Raw genomic sequence first — 18,566 nt, 5'->3', positions numbered from 1 at the left:
TGGTAGAACAGTTTTTTCCCATAGTTTGTCTAAATCCTTCATCAAGGAGCTACACAATATGTTTCGCCCGGTTAGGGAGATTGTACCTCAGTGGTCACTTAAGTTGGTGCTGGCTGCTCTGATGAGGGCTCCATTTGAGCCGTTGGTGTCATGTGCCTTGAAGTTTTTATCGTTTAAAGTTACGTTTTTGGTGGCCATTACTTCAGCCCGTAGGGTTAGTGAACTGACAGCCCTTAGACAGGACCCTCCTTTTCTTAAGGTGCACCCCAATAAAGTGGTCCTTAAACCGGATCTGAGATTCCGTCCTAAAGTTGCCACGCAGTTTCACACCTCACAGGACATTATTCTACCTGTATTCTTTCCCTCGCCTGCAGACAGCTCTGAACAGGCCTTGCACTCCCTAGATGTGCGTAGGGCGATACTTTTCTACCTCCAGAGAACCAAGTCGTTTAGAGAGGTTAATAGTCTTTTCGTTTGTTATGCGGGTTCCCGCAAGGGGAAAGCTGCCACTCCTCAGTCTATTTCTAGGTGGGTTACGATGGCTGTAAAGACTTGTTATGCACAGTCTAATGTTGAGTGTCCCCTAGAGGTTCGAGCTCATTCCACCAGAGCACAGGCATCTTCAGCGGCCTCCCTGAAAGGGATTCCCATACGAGAGATCTGCAGAGCGGCTACGTGGTCCTCGTCTGAGACCTTTGCCAAACACTATGCCTTGGATACGTTGGAGCGCAAGGAAGCAGCTGTTGGTCAGACTGTTCTTCAATCGCTTTTTTTGTGAGAAGCATACCCTCCTCCAAGGTAAGCGGCTTGTGAGTCTCCCATGTGGGACTGCACAGAAGACAGACAATGAAAACAAAGTTTCGCTTACTGTAACTGCTATTCATTGATGTCTTCTGTGCAGGCACACATACCCTCCCTCCTGCCCCGCTATGCTTCCTCCAGGTGAATTTTCTCTGGGGGTCGGCGGCACAGGAGAAACTGGAGGGTGAGGGGTGCCCACCGGATGTAATATTGGCGGGAAAGGCCACGCATGCGCACTGACCAGTTGGGCGCCCCCTAGTGGACATTTAGCTAGAGAAAAAAGGTCCGGTCGGCAGGCCTGCACGTGCGCAGTCCCATGTGTGCCTGCACAGAAGACGTCAATGAACAGCAGTTACGGTAAGCAAAACTCTTGTTTTTCTTTGGTATCTTCTCTGATGACTACAACAGTTGAGACAAACTGCTGTCCAGTTCCAAAAGCAGTTTCCTCATTGCTTATCATAGCTACAGCAGAGAAAAGAGAGATCCATTTCCACATGAAATTCCCTCACACAAATGGACAGCTTTCAATAATGGCTTTTACCCTTGTGTTGCTTAGTTTAATAAGTCACTGAATTGTATATTCTATGGAGAACAGCAGAGTACACAGCCATTTTTAGCTATGTAAAATATTTTATATCATATTAGTATTTTAAACTGTTTTACTTTTTTAAGGAGCCAGAAACCTAATTTTTTAAAGATATTCTTTATTTTTCAGAGGGTATCTTTGTTTAAAAAGCGCAGAGCCATAAAAATCATTAAACACATCGGTATCACCTTGAGACACTATAGGCTTATACGCCTATAATCTAGAGGCCGCATTCCTCTAGATTTATTTATTTAAAATATTAATAGTCCTGCCTTTCTCCCAAGCATCCCAGGACCCAAGGCAGGTAACAACAGTTTAAAAACAATATAAACAATTTAATAAAACCACACAAACAAAGTGTTAAAAACTAAAACAATTTATGCCCCTACTACCGGAGTCGAGACTCAGGGCTTTTCCACACCCTTCACTTATTCCTGATTTTCATCCCTCAGCTCCCAGGGCTTTTGCAATTTTTTAAAAAAATTGTTGTGTTCATTGTGTTATATTGACCTATCATTATAACAATACATTCAGCAGATTCTCTGATTTCCTAGCTTTCATTTAAAAAGAAGTAGCTACCCCCTTCCCTTCACAAATATAAGGAAAAAAGCATATCTTTGCAATAGAATGGGCTTACTTTAAAAAAAAAATGAAAGCTGAGAATCTGCTACATGTATTGTTACAGTGGTAGGTTGATATAATGCTATGAAAATGGTGTTTTAAAAAGATATTAAACAAAACTGGGGGGAGAGTCGGGGAGAGGAGTGGTTTGGTGATGATGAACGTCCAAATCAAAACAGTATGAATCCAGTACTCATAGAATGGAAAAAATGTGGAAAACTCCTCAGTCTTCCCCGAAGCTCCCTGGAACAGCTGTTTTACATCCTTACCAGAAGGGTAGGATCTCCTCCCCCTAACATCTTCTGTAAGGCTGTTCCTGAGGCACGGGGCAGCCACTGAAAAAGCATGACCCTAGCCTAGACCATGTAGTACGTGTCTTAGGCTGGGGAGGTATTAATAATAGATCTTGCTGGGAATCAAAATCCAGGATAGATTAATCAGCGCCCAGAATAAATAGAATGTGTGGGTGGCAGTAACAGCCCTTTTTACAGAAATCAGAGAGGTTCAGTCAAAAATCTGTGCCAAGTCTCTGCAGCAGCAGCATCCTTGGTATTTCTTTGACATGTACTCCCTCTCATTCAGAAGGGAATAAAAATAACCCTAGTGAAGAATGATTTGGCAGAGATCTGTACCTGATACTCTGTTAACCGCTTCTGTATGCTTTTTCAGAGTTTACTCTTTTACATTTTCTTAATGTTGAATCTCCAGTTAATCAAGTTTGTTTTGTGTAAATATTATGTGCAGTGGCAAGCAACTTTAAACTTGAAATAGACCATATCTTTTAAAAAATGTATACATTTTTTCCAATAAAATTTTCTACAAATTTTCCACAAAGCAATTATTTTTGTAAATTTCTGACCACTTTTTGAAATATATATACATATATATTTGTGCATTTATAGACACAGGTACAGGTGATCTTTTGATGAAGAATGCTTCTCAGATTTACTCTGGCATATACAAATGTACGTCTTCAAACAGAGTTGGCACAGATGAATGTTCTCTTGAGCTGAACGTGACCCCTCGTAAGTATTAGAAGAAGATTATGCAAAAGTAATAACGATCAGTTAGTAACAAAGAATTTACCATTAAACTGTAAAATGCATTTTGACACTTAGTGTTCCTTGATACAAATGTAGAATTTTTTTTTCTGTTGAACTAATAGATGATTTTATGTATGAAAAGTTTATGAATCTTTCAAAGCTTAAACTAAGCACATGTATTTGTTTTAAGTACATGAAGAAAAATAAAGCATTTCCAAAAAATGTTTGTCTTACCTGTTTCTAGCTGTAAATAAAGCTGGCAGAATTGCTGGAGCAATCATAGGCACTTTGTTGGGTCTCTTGTTACTGGCCTTTTTCATCTTCTGTTGCTTCAAGAAACAAAGAGAGAAGAAATACGAAAAAGAAGTGCATCATGATATCAGGTATGTCATTCCGAGTACCTAAGGGCACGATTTCATAATTTCAAATGACAGTTAAAATTGTTTTTAGATGTGTATGAGTCGGCCTCTTTGAGATCACTATCCTCAATTGAAAAAAGAAATTTCAAAGTTGCTTATAAAAATAAAATTTATTTAGTAGAACTCAAAAGATTTGTAAATGCTTTATAAGATTGAGGAAAACTCTTAATCTAAAATTAGTATATTAGTAATAAAATAGTTTAGACATGTTTATACTACTTAACTTTGGAAAAAATGAATCTTGACCAGTAAAACCCTTTTTAAGCAAAAGCCTTGAAGTGTCTTGGGAATGCTCCAAAATTGGAGCCTAGCAAGCTGTCCTTGAGAGAGATAATCTCATTTATTGAGAGATTTTTCAGCTTCCTTCAAAAAACTGGTATATTTGTGAAAATATTTACTAGCCATGAAACAGCAATATTTTGTTGCTGTGAAATGGAGTTCTTTCCCTAGCTAGTTGAGATAATGGAGTGTGAAATATAGTTGCACCTGAAACCAATACTAGTAATAATGGTACATGCATTTCTCTGTACCCACAGCAGTTGTTTGTGACACTAAAAACCTTACATGTTTAAAAACAGATGAACAGAAACAATGCCAGCATGCCACCACTTGGCAGAAATTCCTTGATATTTTGTGGGCATTTTGCTTGTGTTGTCTTCTCCAGAGTGGCAGTGTACATTTTTCTTTGGGCAGATGCACTTCTCCAGTTATTTGAGACTATATAGCACTGCTTGTGATGGATTGAGGCTTGTATGAAAAGGGATTAGGAATAACATCTAGGATTTTTGATACATAGAAAAGCTGTATTCTGGCTTTTTGTTTAGATAGTAAGCATAAATGTGCTTTTTTTTCCAGAGAGGATGTTCCTCCTCCAAAGAGTCGTGCTTCAACAGCCCGCAGTTATATAGGGAGCAATCGTTCTTCTCTAGGTTCAATGTCTCCTTCCAATATGGATGGATATGCCAAGACTCAATACAACAAAGTCCCAAGTGAAGAATTTGAACGTGCTCCTGTTCAGACCCCAAACTTTCAACCACCAAAGGTAGCTGCACCTAATTTAAGTAGAATGGGAGCTATTCCTGTGATGATTCCAGCGCAAAGCAAAGATGGCTCGATTGTATAGTATGGCATTAATTTATACCTTCTGCAGTTCAGTTCAAACAGTGATTAAGTTGATCCACTTCTACACTTTTAAACATAGAATTGATCTTCGAGCATCAACAAGTGTGCTTGGTTCACCAGCTTTGTATTGTATTCTGACCATGTGCACTAAAACCTGAAACTTTTACGGTTTAAGAAGGTATTGATCTGTGACTAAGCCGGAAACAATGACAGTACGTTCCAAAAGGGGTGCTTACTAAATGTTTAGATGTGTCGAGTTTTGGCAGATGGCAAAATATCTGTCAACATGAAATAAGTAGTCTAGCAATGGTTTGAATTGAATAATTGATCCTGTTCTAATGACTGATAGAATTTGTGTAAAAGTCTGGAAAATGTGGGTTTGAAATCTTGTAATATAGATTGTAAACTATTTTTCTCAGCTGTAATGTTTATATGGTTTTCAGTTGCAATTAACTGTAATTAACTCTTGATGTTTTTTAAGAGTGGTTTTAATTGCATAACCATTACTAATAGTAAGGTCTTTGTCTATTGAAAATGCTAATTTTTTGTGGCCATGCAAATGATTTGTTACACTGATATGATGCTGCTGGCCCTACAAACACCAACCTATTTCTTTCCTGACCATACAACAGCAAATGTACGTATCTGCACAAAATAAGTATATGTAATTATTCCTCTGCTAAGAAGAAAAGACAGGTTTAAACTTAATTACTGAATTAATATTTTGCATTATACCTGCAATTCTGTCTTATTGAAATTGCTTCAGGTGCCTGGTATCTATATAAGTTTGCCCACTCAACACCCAAGTTTGTACCTGAGATCTGAATTTAAGTTTCGATATATATCTAAAAATTGTCCTTGGGGTATATGTGTGTATAGTGCTTAACTTTTATATGTTGTGTAACTGTTTTGTACAAGTCGAAGAAGGGCAATTTGTCCCTTGGTTTTCTTCTTAAAATGTTACAACGTTGGTATCTTTAATGCCTCTTTTTACTTTCTGATAGTAACAAAATATTTAAAATTATTTCTGCTTGTGGTGTTATTTTAATTACCAAATGTAGGGGTAAAGAGAGAGAGCCTGAAGGCTATCAGGGGAATTCTCGACTTAATCTAGTCTTGGATTGTATCTGTCCTTTATAATCTGATGAATTACTAGAAATTTATTTATAATTTAAAACCTTTTGACATTCCCTTCTCATTTCATAAATTCAGTGTATCGGCTGTAGATGCTTAAAGTGCCAGAAGCATTACAACTATCTATTTGTTTATATAATTCACTCTATTTTTAGTGAAGTACAAAGTGTGGTAATGCTTTTTCTTCTAGTTTAAAGAAATGTAAGTTCTCTGTATAACTGTGAAAAAATCAGTTAAGAGCCTATGCTGCAAATACCTTTTAGTTGATATTTTCACACAGTAGCATAACTAGTACACAGCAGCACATCAGGTTTATTATAAAAAATGCATAAGCTCTTTTTGCTAAGTTTAGACACTAAACTGGATCTTAAGGTTCTAAATAGTTTTCTTATATTGAAAAGGTTTTTTTTAAAGTTATCTGATGCTGTTGAAGAAACCTTTTTCACCTGTGCCTTTACAACTTTTATGCCTGATTATAAAGTTCCTATTATAAAACCTAGTGCATGACAGTTTTTCTTAAAGGGTGCTACGAGATGAAGGTATGATTCTGGAAGCACAACACTGAGACTTCGTTCCTTCTTACTTGATTCTAATTTTTCCTGTCAGTGGTTTGGATGTAGCTTAAACTTTTGCATAGCGTCCTGTATTTCAAAATGGCTCCTTTTTTTGCTTGCCTGTAATAATCTTATGGAATTTGATACTCTTGTCTATGAAACCTTTGTTCCCCCTACAGTATCAGACATATAAATGAATAGGATTTTAGCCTATTGCTTTTGAAAGAATAATAATAAATGAAATAGAGTAATAAAAAGATACTAACAAGACTCCTGTGACTATTTAACATGGTAGAAATAGTGTTTAACACACGTGTCCATTTAAAATTTTACTAAATTTATAATGTAAACAGATAAAATATATAATATACATGTATAATGCTACAGCAGTCAGAAGAATTTCTGCATATTTATAATTTGTCAACTTGTATGTAAAATATAAATGGGTAGAATGAAATGTAGCATGATATGCCTTCAAAACATAGCTCTTGGGCTTAGAAGGTTTGACAATGTCTGTTTGTTTATAAAATTGCATGGAAATAACAGTAATAAGAACTGACATAGTGGATCTATACTTTTAAGGTAAAGACTGATTCGGGACAGACGTTGCTCTAAGCACTTAACTTCTAGACCTTTCTGAATGACTAAAACTCTAGTCTGAAGGACACTGCTGTTACAAAGTTTATAAGATTCCAAAATGCCACTTTTGGTAAATGGATTGTCTTTAGGCTGTCTGTGCCCTCGTGCGATTGGAGGCTTGACATGCTAGAGAGCAGGATAAAGGCGGTTTGAGTACCCTAATATATTGTCTTCTGAATGAACAGTTTTACTTCCCAGTTGTAGTGCCAGCCGTGTGCCATTTCACTATTTGGATGGCTCTTGTTTAGAGTTCTGGTCCCTGGGGTTGAGGCAGAGTTTTTAAGCAGTTGGGGAGGAGGAAAAATCTGGTGTAGACGCATATCATATGGCCATTTCGCTAAAATTGAGACACATTTTAAAAATAGACATTTATTAATTAAGTCTTTAGAGGAAGAATTAATTGCATGATTGCAGCATTGGGAAATTCAGTTGGATAATTTTAAGTGTCAATTGTTGAAGAGAAGGATAATGTGCAACACACACACACACAAATAAACTCCTTCAATTTAGTCCTTTTTCTACCAGGAAACATTTCTTGAGCCTGCAGTTATGCAGAGAAAGGTGATATAAAATTATAAATAATTTTATTCAGTTTGTTTGGTACACAAAGGGCTGGCTTTGAAGGGAGGATTTTCCCATGATCCCCACTTCTTGAGATTCAAAAAAGCAATTTTACTTAATATTTCCCACTTTGTCCATGTTTTCCACAGATGCTAAGGAAATGTGATGAGCTTTCTCTAAAATTTGGGTTTTGTATTTCAAAGTTCCACAAAATTTTACTGAAGATTATCAGAGCAAAACCCCTGAAATACAAATGCAATGAACCCTAATAGGAATAGTGCCGAATGAATCTTCTCATTCCTATTCGTAGCTAAACATAGCAAGCAGTTAAGTTTTTTTAAAAAAATGGACTTTTGTGGCCCTTTGCAATGCACATACATCACTTTCAAAGTGCAGTTTCATGCGGTGAGTCCTTTAGCTTTAAAAAAGCAATCATATCTCCCATATTCATTCTGCTAATGGTAGCGGTTTTCTCTGGTATAAGGAAATGCATCTTGATTTCTTTTTGTAGAAGCAAGGGCAGTGATTTTCACTAATTCTGTCCACCCACTGAAGACCGCAGCTTTGCTTCCTGTTCTGAGTGTGAGAGTGGGCTGATCACGGTAACAAAATTTCAGGCAGCTCATTGGCTGCAGCAATAGAGGAGGAAGTGGATGGTTGAATACATGCTATTATTTATATACTAGAGTCATTCTTATTACCGGCACGTATTCCTCTCTTTCTCATTGAGTGGTGCATCTCTTCAGAGACAAGGGAATAAAAGTCCTGAAGGATCACAAGGACCTTTACATTTCAGTATGTTTACTATTGAGGATTGTTAGGCCTCACTATTAACATACAACTCAACTGATGGAGCAGTAATACAGGACATTAATAAGGTATCGACACAGGACTGGAATTGGCAACTAATGCTGTAGCATTTTTAAAGTTTTTTTTTAAAAAAATGGACTTTTGTGGCCCTTTGCAATGCACATACATCACTTTCAAAGTGCAGTTTCATGCGGTGAGTCCTTTAGCTTTAAAAAAGCAATCATATCTCCCATATTCATTCTGCTAATGGTAGCGGTTTTCTCTGGTGTAAGGAAATGCATCTTGATTTAAGTGGACTAGATATGTGCATTTTTAAAGGTTTTTTTTTAAAGCACTGAAATTTTTAGGACAGTTCCAAGCTTCTATAGTTGCATGATTTGTGTAGTATTTGAAATAAAATTATTAGCGAAAACTATCTGTTGTTTTGATGTGTGTGCTGGTCTGTCTGTCTTATCTTTAAAAAAAAAAATTGTTCCTGTAAATGTTGTTGTGGTCTTCCTCCATTCTCTTTTCTGTTTATCCCCTAAATTTGACTAAATCAAACATAATAGATTCACCAGGGAACCCCTGACTGTTCAAACTTTGAAAGCCATACTAAACATGAAAACTGGAAGGCTACAGTATCTGTCATGTTTTAATAATGTATATGAAAGAGATGATACAGCATTTGTGAACATGATTTAAATGAAACCATAACTGATAATCATACTAGTCTTATAGTGGTGTTCTGGAAATAATATTTGTTATATTTATTTAAAATATTTATATGCTACCTTGCCACTCAAAATAGGACCCAGAGGTAGCAAACAACAGATAATAATCATTGTTATTGTATGTGGTCTGTTCATGTGTATGTTAGATATCTGTCTGTGTAAATGGGTATAATTCATCAATCAAGAACCCAGTTTCGCACTAGAATAGCTTAATGTAAAGCTGTCATCCCTTGCTCCTAGTAGCTACTGGGTTAGATCTTGAAACCTGGCAACAGAAAAATGTGTCCACATCTGGACTAAGACCACACTGTAGTTGAGAGGTCAACAACACAGTTGCAGAAGTCCTAAGCAAGTTGGAATAGAATGTGGAGAACTAAAACATACTGAACATAGTTTATTGGGAGGGAACAAAATGTACTTGAGCAGTTACAATAATATCAAGCATACAAATAGCACCAAATGTTAGAATGCCCACAAAAATGCAAATACCTCAAATAGCCTTATTCATGGAATTAATGGACATAAGGACACAACATTCAAAAACCAGTGAGGGAACATTTTAACCTTCCAGGAGGTGAGAACTAGAGGTATAAAGGAAAAGGGGAGGTTTATTGTCAGAGTTTTGTAACCAGTAACCCCAAAGGGATCTTTAGCGCTACTTAAATAGGGAGGCTTTGGGAAGAAATGCTTACCAGGATCAAAAATATATGCTCAAACAATGATCCAGACAAATAGGAAGAAAACAGGGAATGAACATTATGTCTGCCAGGAATGGGTAAACAGAGCTATACCTGGATGAAACTAGCAAGTCTATAAATGGGGTAGATGCTGGCACCACCTATAGGACTGAAATCTTGAACAGAATCTAAAAGATTCATTTTTTGCTTTGACTTGAGAAAAGAAAGGAGAATCCAGTTCAGAGACAAGTGTTCTTACTGGCATAAGGTGTGATAGAAGTAGTTCTTGGGAATTTATTTAAGGAAGGATAGTTTGGTGCAAAGGTGAGACTTGTTTTAGGCTGCAGTCCTGTGCACTCTCCCTTCATAAAAGGACTTACTTGTAAGTAGACACGCTTGGAGTTTCCTAATTGAAATGTGGAAGCTAGGAAGTAGTTGCCAATTGTCTAGTCTCAAGTGGTGTGGAGAGAAACTAACTAAAAATTCTGATGTAATCATAGTCTTTTATTACAAAGATAATAAAAGGGTCTCTGTGCTGGTATGCACCTTGATTAATTGCTGAACCATACTAGTCTAAAACTTTTGGTATTAGCTGGATCTACTCTCAGCTGTATCCTGTGATTCCAGTGAGTTATGGGATGTGCCCTTCTTGTGCTCCTTTTCTGTGGGTTCTCAGCCTTTGCATTTCCTGGGCCTCACATGAGTAAAGATGGACTGGTCACAGAGTTAAGTCAGTAAGAGGAAAAGGCCAAAAATATGGATGCCTGATGACAACAGCACTGTTCGGTAACATCAAAATAAAAACTAAAATTACCTTGACAAATTTTGATTTTTTTTTTTTTACATTTAAGTGTCTACGTTCTAGAAATAGTGATCTTGGAGATCTCTAGATTCTGAAGCTGAGTTCCAGTCTGGTAAATATGTCAAATACTATGGATCCCCAAAATCTGGGCAGAAATTTGGAAGAGGAAAACGGAGTGCTACTACTCTGAACTGTTTAGGAGTTACATAGATAAGGATTAGTAATGGAACAAAGTATTAGATGGCCCTTTAAAAGCAATTACAGCTAAATTGCTCAATTTAATAGTGAGGCATCTAAACTGAAGTTCAAATTCACTATTTTGAGGGCAGAATAAAAACTGATTTAAAATGCAAATGTTTAAGATGAAGGGATTGGTTTTTTTTTTTCTATTCTAGATGTAGTGGTCTCCAGTATTACAAATAATTGCTTCAGGCTTGGAATGGGGCCGGACGTTTGCAGCTTAGCTCCATAAGTATTCTTGCAGTGAAACCAAGAAAGTAACTTCTGCTGTTTTGTTTTATAAGAATATAGTCTGACAGGTACCTGCTTTTACAATGGCATGGCCTAAATAAAATATTAACCAAATGCTTAATCAGCATGGTATGGTGGTTGTTTCCCCCCCCCCCCTCCATTGTCACACTATACACTGCCTTGCAACAACTATATTTTGGAAAATCTCAACAATGTTAAGCTTGCATGCACATTTTCAAAATCTATGAAAAGAACAAATGGACACCTATGAAGTATTTAATTGATTTGGTTATTTGATTTTAAAAACTCAAAGTTATAGATACCGCTTAGGAGGAAGGATGCCATTTCAAGTTTGAATGAAAAGAGTGGGAAGGTTGGGGAAAGATTCACAATAAGGCTCAAAAGTATTTAAAGACTTCCAGAATGTATTAGAAGAACTTTTGGTTGGTTTATTTTATGCTTCATAATAACTATATATTTCCTGGAAGAATAATTGCATGTAGTCTAAAGTTCTAGGGAGGGAGCAACTGTTCTAAATGGTGCTATTCTTTAGAAAGCAGCACACTAAATTTTCTGTAGGTGCAATTCAGAATTATTCTCTTGGTTGTATGTCTATCAGATTTTTTAAAAATGAACCTGCACCATCCATTTTACTCCTTCCTGCTTTTATCTTAGATGTATATTGTAATCAGGAACTAGTTCTCTGATTTCGTAACTGAGTTGTCACAGTTGGCAACAGAGACTGTGTGAGCATCCAGCCCATTAGCAGAAGTGCTGTGTTTATGCAGAGTCTATTTTAAAACCTGCTGAGCAAGCAATAAGCTCTAAGAATGCAAAGAACTGACAGCTGCGTCAGTCTAATGTAAACTGCAATGTTATATCAACACTGAACAAAAACTGCACCAATATACAAGCTGAGGACCTGGGAATAAGTAAGCACCAAATAATCAGTTGCTGAAATATAAATTGACACTTTAAGCACCCTTTAATCATAATCTTTCTACTTCATGCCATAAGCAAAGTTCCTTGTCCTGTTCAAATGTCTTTTGACTTCAGTGAACTTCTATTGAAAAATTTCCTTTGGTGGCTCTTGAAATAAAGCTGTTTATCACAAAATTGTCGTCGTTTTTAAATATACTGGGGGGGGCGGTGAATTCTGTGGATCTTTCCATTAACTGCAGAACTGCTTTGGTAGAAGGAGACTTGCTACCTCTTGTATCAAGGGAATGCTCCTTGTACCAGAGGAAAGTGTTGCCATTAGTAGAATGGATCAGTGGGATCCTAGCCACTGATTGCATCCATAAATCAACCCCATTTCCAGTGTTTCCCCATTTTCCAGTTCAGAGTCTCATGTTTTTCAGTGTTTGCTTATGTACCATAAATGAAACTGTAACAGCATGCTAAAACGACCAATACTTAAAGAGAAAAAACAACATTTGTGTATTGGATGTTTGTGTGATGTTTTTCAAATAGGATAGCATTACTATGTAAGAATAATGATTGGCCTCGAGAGAAAATCTAAATGCCCCCCTAGCAGACAATATGATTTTCTCACCATACTCCACTCTCCAGGGATTTGGACTTGGTGTACGTTTGACTGTGACTGATCATGATTAAACATTTTATTCCACTTCATACTAATAAAGCTTTATTTTCAATTTCCAGATTATTAGATTTTCCACATGGGACCCTTATAAAACAATGTTAAGTCTATTCAACCAGCCAAGTTTTCTTTTGCATCCCTTGCAAAGTTCATATAAATTACAAATGTACAAATCATACAAATTAAATATATCTAAATAAATAAAATGTACAGATTAAATATATCTTACTAACAATGCAGTCCTAAACAAGGTCATCCTATTATGTCCATTGAAGTCAATGAGCTTAGAAGGTTTTTAATTCTGAATGCATTTTAAGTTAATCAAATGTTATTTCCAAATGCTGATTTTCTGTAAGTTTTTATTCATGCACCTTTACTCATAAAACATCAGGTGTGCAATTAAAGGATATTGGTAGAAAATGTAGCATTTATAGTGTGGTGTAAGCATAAATAATGTTTGATATTTCACACAATCACTAATAGTGTGATTGGAAATCAGAAGCACCAACAATTTAAAGCCATATCAAATAAGGTTCATTCATGTTTTATTTAGGAATTATGCTTTGTAATGCTTTGTAATGTTAGCATAAAGTTAATAGCATAAAGTTAACTGAAGCACGAGTAGCTGTAGAAAGGAAAACTTCTACTCACTGATCAGAGACCAAACAACTCACTGTCATGTCAGTTCAACTAAAAAAATGGAAAGGGCTAAACTCTTCAGACAGTGCAATCCTAAGCAGGTCTACCCAGAATCCTACAGAAGTCTACTCAACGGAGCTTGCTTTTAGGAAAGTGTTCCTAGGATGGCACTGTAAGGCCCTTGGAAACAGTTTCTTGGATCACTGCCTTTTTAGTGAAGGAGAATTTCTGAGATGGATCTTAAGGCATCATGTAAGAAGATTCCTTGGCAAGAAATAAACGGAAAGGACATTTCTTCTTTGCTGAGACTGTACATTCTTATGCCAAATCCTACAAATACTTGAGATGCTAATCCTACCTTAGTTACAATGATGATCTACTTTAAATATTGCTACAATCTTTATGACCATCTGTTAGTAAATCTAGCTAACCAAAGCACTGTGCTAATTGCTTCCAATGTCCAACACTTCAGAGGGAATTTCAGGGAATACTATCAACATTCATTTTCTTAAAGTATTGGTTTGTATTTGCATATTTCTCTTGCACTCTAGAACTTATGTACAAAATAAATAGGATTTTTTTGGTCTGTATGTGACATTTGTTTATTGTTATAACCTGGTTTTTCTCCCTTAGCTTAGGAAGTGGAAGATGTTTCACTCCCTTAACTGGGGATTTAGTGTTATTTTCTTGATTCTGATCAAGCATGACACATCTCAGATTTTGGTTAGCACCAAGCATCATTAAAGGCTGGTATATGATTAACGAGACCTTGCAGCATGCACAGTAGTTTGACTGCATTTTGTATGTTAACCTTGTTAATAGTGCCTTTTTAACCATCTACGGAATTTCCAGATCATAATAGTATAATGGTATTGGATCCATAATCTTTTAAATGGCACTATGGAGGCCTAACTCAATGTGATATCGGGTGTGGTGGTGGCTTCCAAATGCTGTGTTCCCCCCCCCCCCACACACACACACACACACCCTTAAATAGCGGTCTTGTGAGGATGTTATGGCAAAATTCTAAGTTAACATGGAAAAAAACAACAATAAAAATTAGGGTACTGGAGTAAGGAAAGAGAAAAATAAATTACAGTCCTGTAGTGAGCAATGTTAATAATTATTAATGGAAAAGTCCATTAATAATTGTTAATGGAAAAGTTCCATTAACAATGAGTTTATATTGTTGTCACTGTAAAATCTTGACAAGGTAACATCAGGCCATAAAATGCTGTTATGAATTCTGAGAAGAACAGTCAGTATTCAGAGGGTGAATTTAAAGTCATGCAGAATTACACCAAGGGCTATGCATGCTACCAAAAAGCAACTTCAGAAATGCAGATTGTTCCTGTTCTTGAATTCCTGCTTGTACTCTACTTTCTGAACTGGAGAATCACAGGTTGCAATACAGTTATGGACTTCAGAGCTCCCGTGAATATTTAATCTCAGTATATGTACCTCTCCCTCATCTCCTCCCTGTAGTAGTATGTTAGAAACAAGATTCAGAATTTTTTAAAGTTTGCATCATGCTCTCTTTCAAATAAGTTGCATTGAATATGTTAAGAGTATCATATTTATTTGAAAGGAAGGCAACCCTGAATGTAAGATGACCCTCTCCCTCTGAAAATGTTATATGCCATTTTTTTTTTACTGGACATAATTGTAACATATGGAAATGTAAGACGACCACCTCTTTCTTTTATGGCATACCTGGACGGGGGTGGGGGGTGGAATGTAGTCTTTATTGGAGTAAATACTATAGCTGTTTCTGACTTCTATTGTTAATAAGTCCTTCAATTCCATCAGTTTTACATTCTGAAAAACATGGAATTAAGCAGGGCACTACAATTGATAGTCCAAGAGAATTTAGAATAATAATTAGTTATGTGCCAGTAAACTCAATCTGTTAAAGCTCTTTATTGATTAATGGTATCTTCTCTTGTAGTATGACATCGGAAGCAGGATGGGTGACATAACAGTGGTATAAGCTTGAAGAAACAGGATATAGATCATGAATTTCAAGTTGCGGAACAAATGAAGTACTGTGTGGTTTTATCATTATTGTCTCTTAGAGTCTGCAGAATAGATGGTAAAGTAGACCACATTCATTACAGTGTCACCTCCCAAATGTTTACAACATAAACTGTTTGAAGATTTATTTCTTTTAAGAGTACTAGACTTCAAGCTGTGAGGAAAAGATGAAGGTAGCAACAGCACTGGATAGGCATACGAACTCAAAAGATCAACTCAGAGGGTACATCATGTAGCTTTTATTTTTGGTGCTGAAGTAATTACAGTCTAATTACTTAAAAGGCAAATTACACATAAATTCATTGTTGTGTTTGAAACAATGTGTGCCTTTCATAATGTATATTTTGTGCTGCTTTTTTAATCTTCTGAAAATGATTTTTATATAATTATGACTCAACACTGCTTTGTAAATCTTGCAAATTCCTTTAATAAAAGTTTACATATTAATAGTGTTACATGCACGTCATACATTGATCTTGCCAAATCTGTAATTTTAATGTTGACAAAGTACTACAGAAAGTGGATTAAGGAGCTGGATTACAGGAAAAGCCACATAGTCTGACCAGCCTCTCACAGACCAACCAGCCTATGTAGAAAGTTTGCCAGAGCTTTTCTTTTTAAAGGGTTTTTTTTTTTTTTTGGTATTTGAAAAATAAATCTGCGTTTCAGAGGAATAATGGCAGGATAAACAGTAGGAACTCCTTCTACAATAATGCAATGCAGCTCTCTGGGATTAAAAATGTCTATTGCATCTTAGCCCACCCTCCTAAAAAGCTCAGGGTGGCATTCATTGTTATCTCCTTCTCCATTTGCTCTCAAGACAACCCTGTGAGGTAGGCTAGACTGAGAAAAGATGACAGGCCCAAGATCACCCAGGCATTTGGACCTACATCTTCCAGATCTAAGTCCAACACACAAACCACTACACAGCCTTGGTATCTAACCCTGAGTTTTCGATTCTGTATGACTGTATTTCTGAGAACTATAGCTAGACGAGCAGGAATAATAAATAAAGCAGGTTACCAAAATGTGAATGACTGACATCAAATACTTGTCCAAGACAAAACAATCACAGTCAGAGCTGAGAATAAGGCTTCGCTGGCCACATGTGCCACCTGAAAATCCGGCTGTAATGCAGAGTACAAAATAACTTCTCCTATACCATGCACCTTGATCTGTACAACTCTGTAGCTTTAAGTAGCCCACCACCATACTGTTTGTATTGTTTAGTTTGTTAACCCATAATAGCATTTTGACATGCACTGCACAACAGATCATTGATTTGTATTGAATCATAGGTGCTAAAATCCGAGTAGGCTATATAGGATCTTGTGCCTTTATAAATGCTCCATACAGCCACACTTTTTAAAAGAATAGTCATCCCCTATATTCGTACATACTTTTAGCCTTTGTAGTGCTGCATACATACATTGTATATTGCACGTCAAAAGATATTCCATCTAAAATGAACTGCAAGAAATAATAATAGCATTTGTGCATCATCCTAGTGTGCACAGTACTCCACGTGCATAGTGTGCTTGGCAACTGAGGCTAACACTCGCCGTCTGTGTCAATGGGATCTTCCACCATACTTGAGATCTTCCTGTTTTTAAAGAAGGAAATAACCTATATTCCTGATATTGCAATGATGTGAAAGTTTAAAAAGCATTAAATGAAAGGTTAAAAGAGGCAGAGGATGTGTCATATCATGCACCCAGCTGTATAGAATAGAAATTGTTTAGATGAATGTGAACAGGCATACCTTATAGTGGTGATGTTTCTTAAAAAGAAAGCTGGTTTGAAAACATTTCTTAGGGTATAGAGTAGTACATGATGTGTACTAATACAGAGTGGCAAAATATGGCAACCTGTTGATATTGCCAAAAAGATTTAAGGTGAGGGACTTCCTTTGATATATGACAAAAATGACCTTGGATTAGTCTAGTTAGATACAATTTAGACTGACTTTGTGATGTATGAAGGAAATTTACAAAAAATTAAAATGATGTTGTTTTTTATTCTGAAATAAGTAGGAAGTAACAAATTCACTTGTTCACTTGAAAACTTACATTTGACTGAACAGGAACCTGTGAGAATCAAAAGTACTTCCTGAACAAAAGATTTAAGAAAAGTTTTGCTTGCCTAGTTAAAGTCCATCAGATTAGAAATACTGATTTGTTGTATTTGCTATTCAAAGTATAAATGATGATTAAAGCACCATGTGAAGTACTGGATATGGTTCTGTTTCTTAAAGTCTCTTTAGCCATAATTGCTGATACCACCAAATTTTCCTAAAATGGGTAAGTGAATATGAGCTAACATAATTGGCTTGTATCCTATGAATGATGTATCTATGAGCACTAGATAATCGCATGCACAGCATATTTCCTCTTCCACTAATACTTTCGGTTGCACAAGATCAATGCCCTTATGCAGACACAAACATGCTATCTAGCAGAGACGGTTGCACACAGAACTCATTCATAGGATGCAGGCCACGATCTTTAGTTCTGTGTAAAATTACACTTGTAATTGCTCATTCTGGTGTGTATGTAGTAACCTTTCAGGCAAAAAGTGGTAGCTGATTACTGCGGCTGATCTCATTCTGTGAGCAAGGTGATTCATCCACAAGAAATGTGCACATTCAGGGAGTCTGGAATCCTTAGAATACTTCTTTGCAAACTGATCTCTTGAAAACAAACAGCCTTTTCCAAATCAAGAGGGTTGGGGATGAAGGCAGGTGGGAGGACTTTAACTAATGCAATGTACTAACCAAAGAAGCAGAAATGAATCAAAAGATTGAAGAGAACTAATCTCACCAAGCTGAAAAATAAAGCAGTTTGGATCATTTACTCGGTGGTGCTGAAGTTGCTGCTATTGGGTTGGAAATTGCAGCTAGAATGGAACTAGTTCACAGCAGGGATTTTTGCTGCCTCCTCACTGCAGCTTCCCTGTGCTTATTAACAAGTTGCTCCTGATCATAAGGGACTGCAGCCTGAAGGGACAATTGCATAAAATGTTCCTCCCCCCTCCCCCCCACACTTCTTGCTGTAGTCATGGATGTGCTCTCCCCAGAGATTGAGGGAAGGTTCAAGCTGTCTTGAACCATGCGGACAGGTGGGTATAAATGTTTTAATAAATACCCATCCCCCATCCCCCATCCCCTTTGTCTGCAAGCACCATATTCCACATTCCATGCCTTTCCCTGGGGTTCCCTGAACTTCTGGAGCAAGTTGGCAGGAAGCACAGGGGCTGGCTGCATTAGAAGAGAAGGGCATGGCAACAAACCCGTCTTTGAACTCTTTCTGTTTGTGATCTGGAATAATCTAAAGAACTG

General features: G+C 36.8%; 1 protein-coding gene across 2 annotated transcripts in view; it reads left to right on the top strand.

Annotated features, from left to right (window-relative positions):
- The window catches only part of CXADR (CXADR Ig-like cell adhesion molecule), a 57,063-nt gene extending 39,605 nt beyond the window's left edge, over positions 1-17,458 (top strand). Inside the window, exons 5-8 of one of the 2 annotated variants that reach the window (XM_054973384.1) lie at positions 2,911-3,033; positions 3,296-3,434; positions 4,326-4,512; positions 15,144-17,458. In XM_054973384.1, the coding sequence (XP_054829359.1) occupies positions 2,911-3,033; positions 3,296-3,434; positions 4,326-4,512; positions 15,144-15,185 (491 nt within the window). In that variant the 3' untranslated portion in view covers positions 15,186-17,458. Of the gene's footprint in view, positions 1-2,910; positions 3,034-3,295; positions 3,435-4,325; positions 8,706-15,143 lie in introns of those variants that run through there. The other variant, XM_054973383.1, reaches the window with a different exon arrangement.
- Positions 17,459-18,566: the final 1,108 nt, after the last annotated feature.

Source organism: Eublepharis macularius, chromosome 3 (assembly GCF_028583425.1).
Source record: "Eublepharis macularius isolate TG4126 chromosome 3, MPM_Emac_v1.0, whole genome shotgun sequence".
Taxonomy (NCBI): domain Eukaryota; kingdom Metazoa; phylum Chordata; class Lepidosauria; order Squamata; family Eublepharidae; genus Eublepharis; species Eublepharis macularius.
This window is presented reverse-complemented; position numbering and strand designations above follow the sequence as displayed.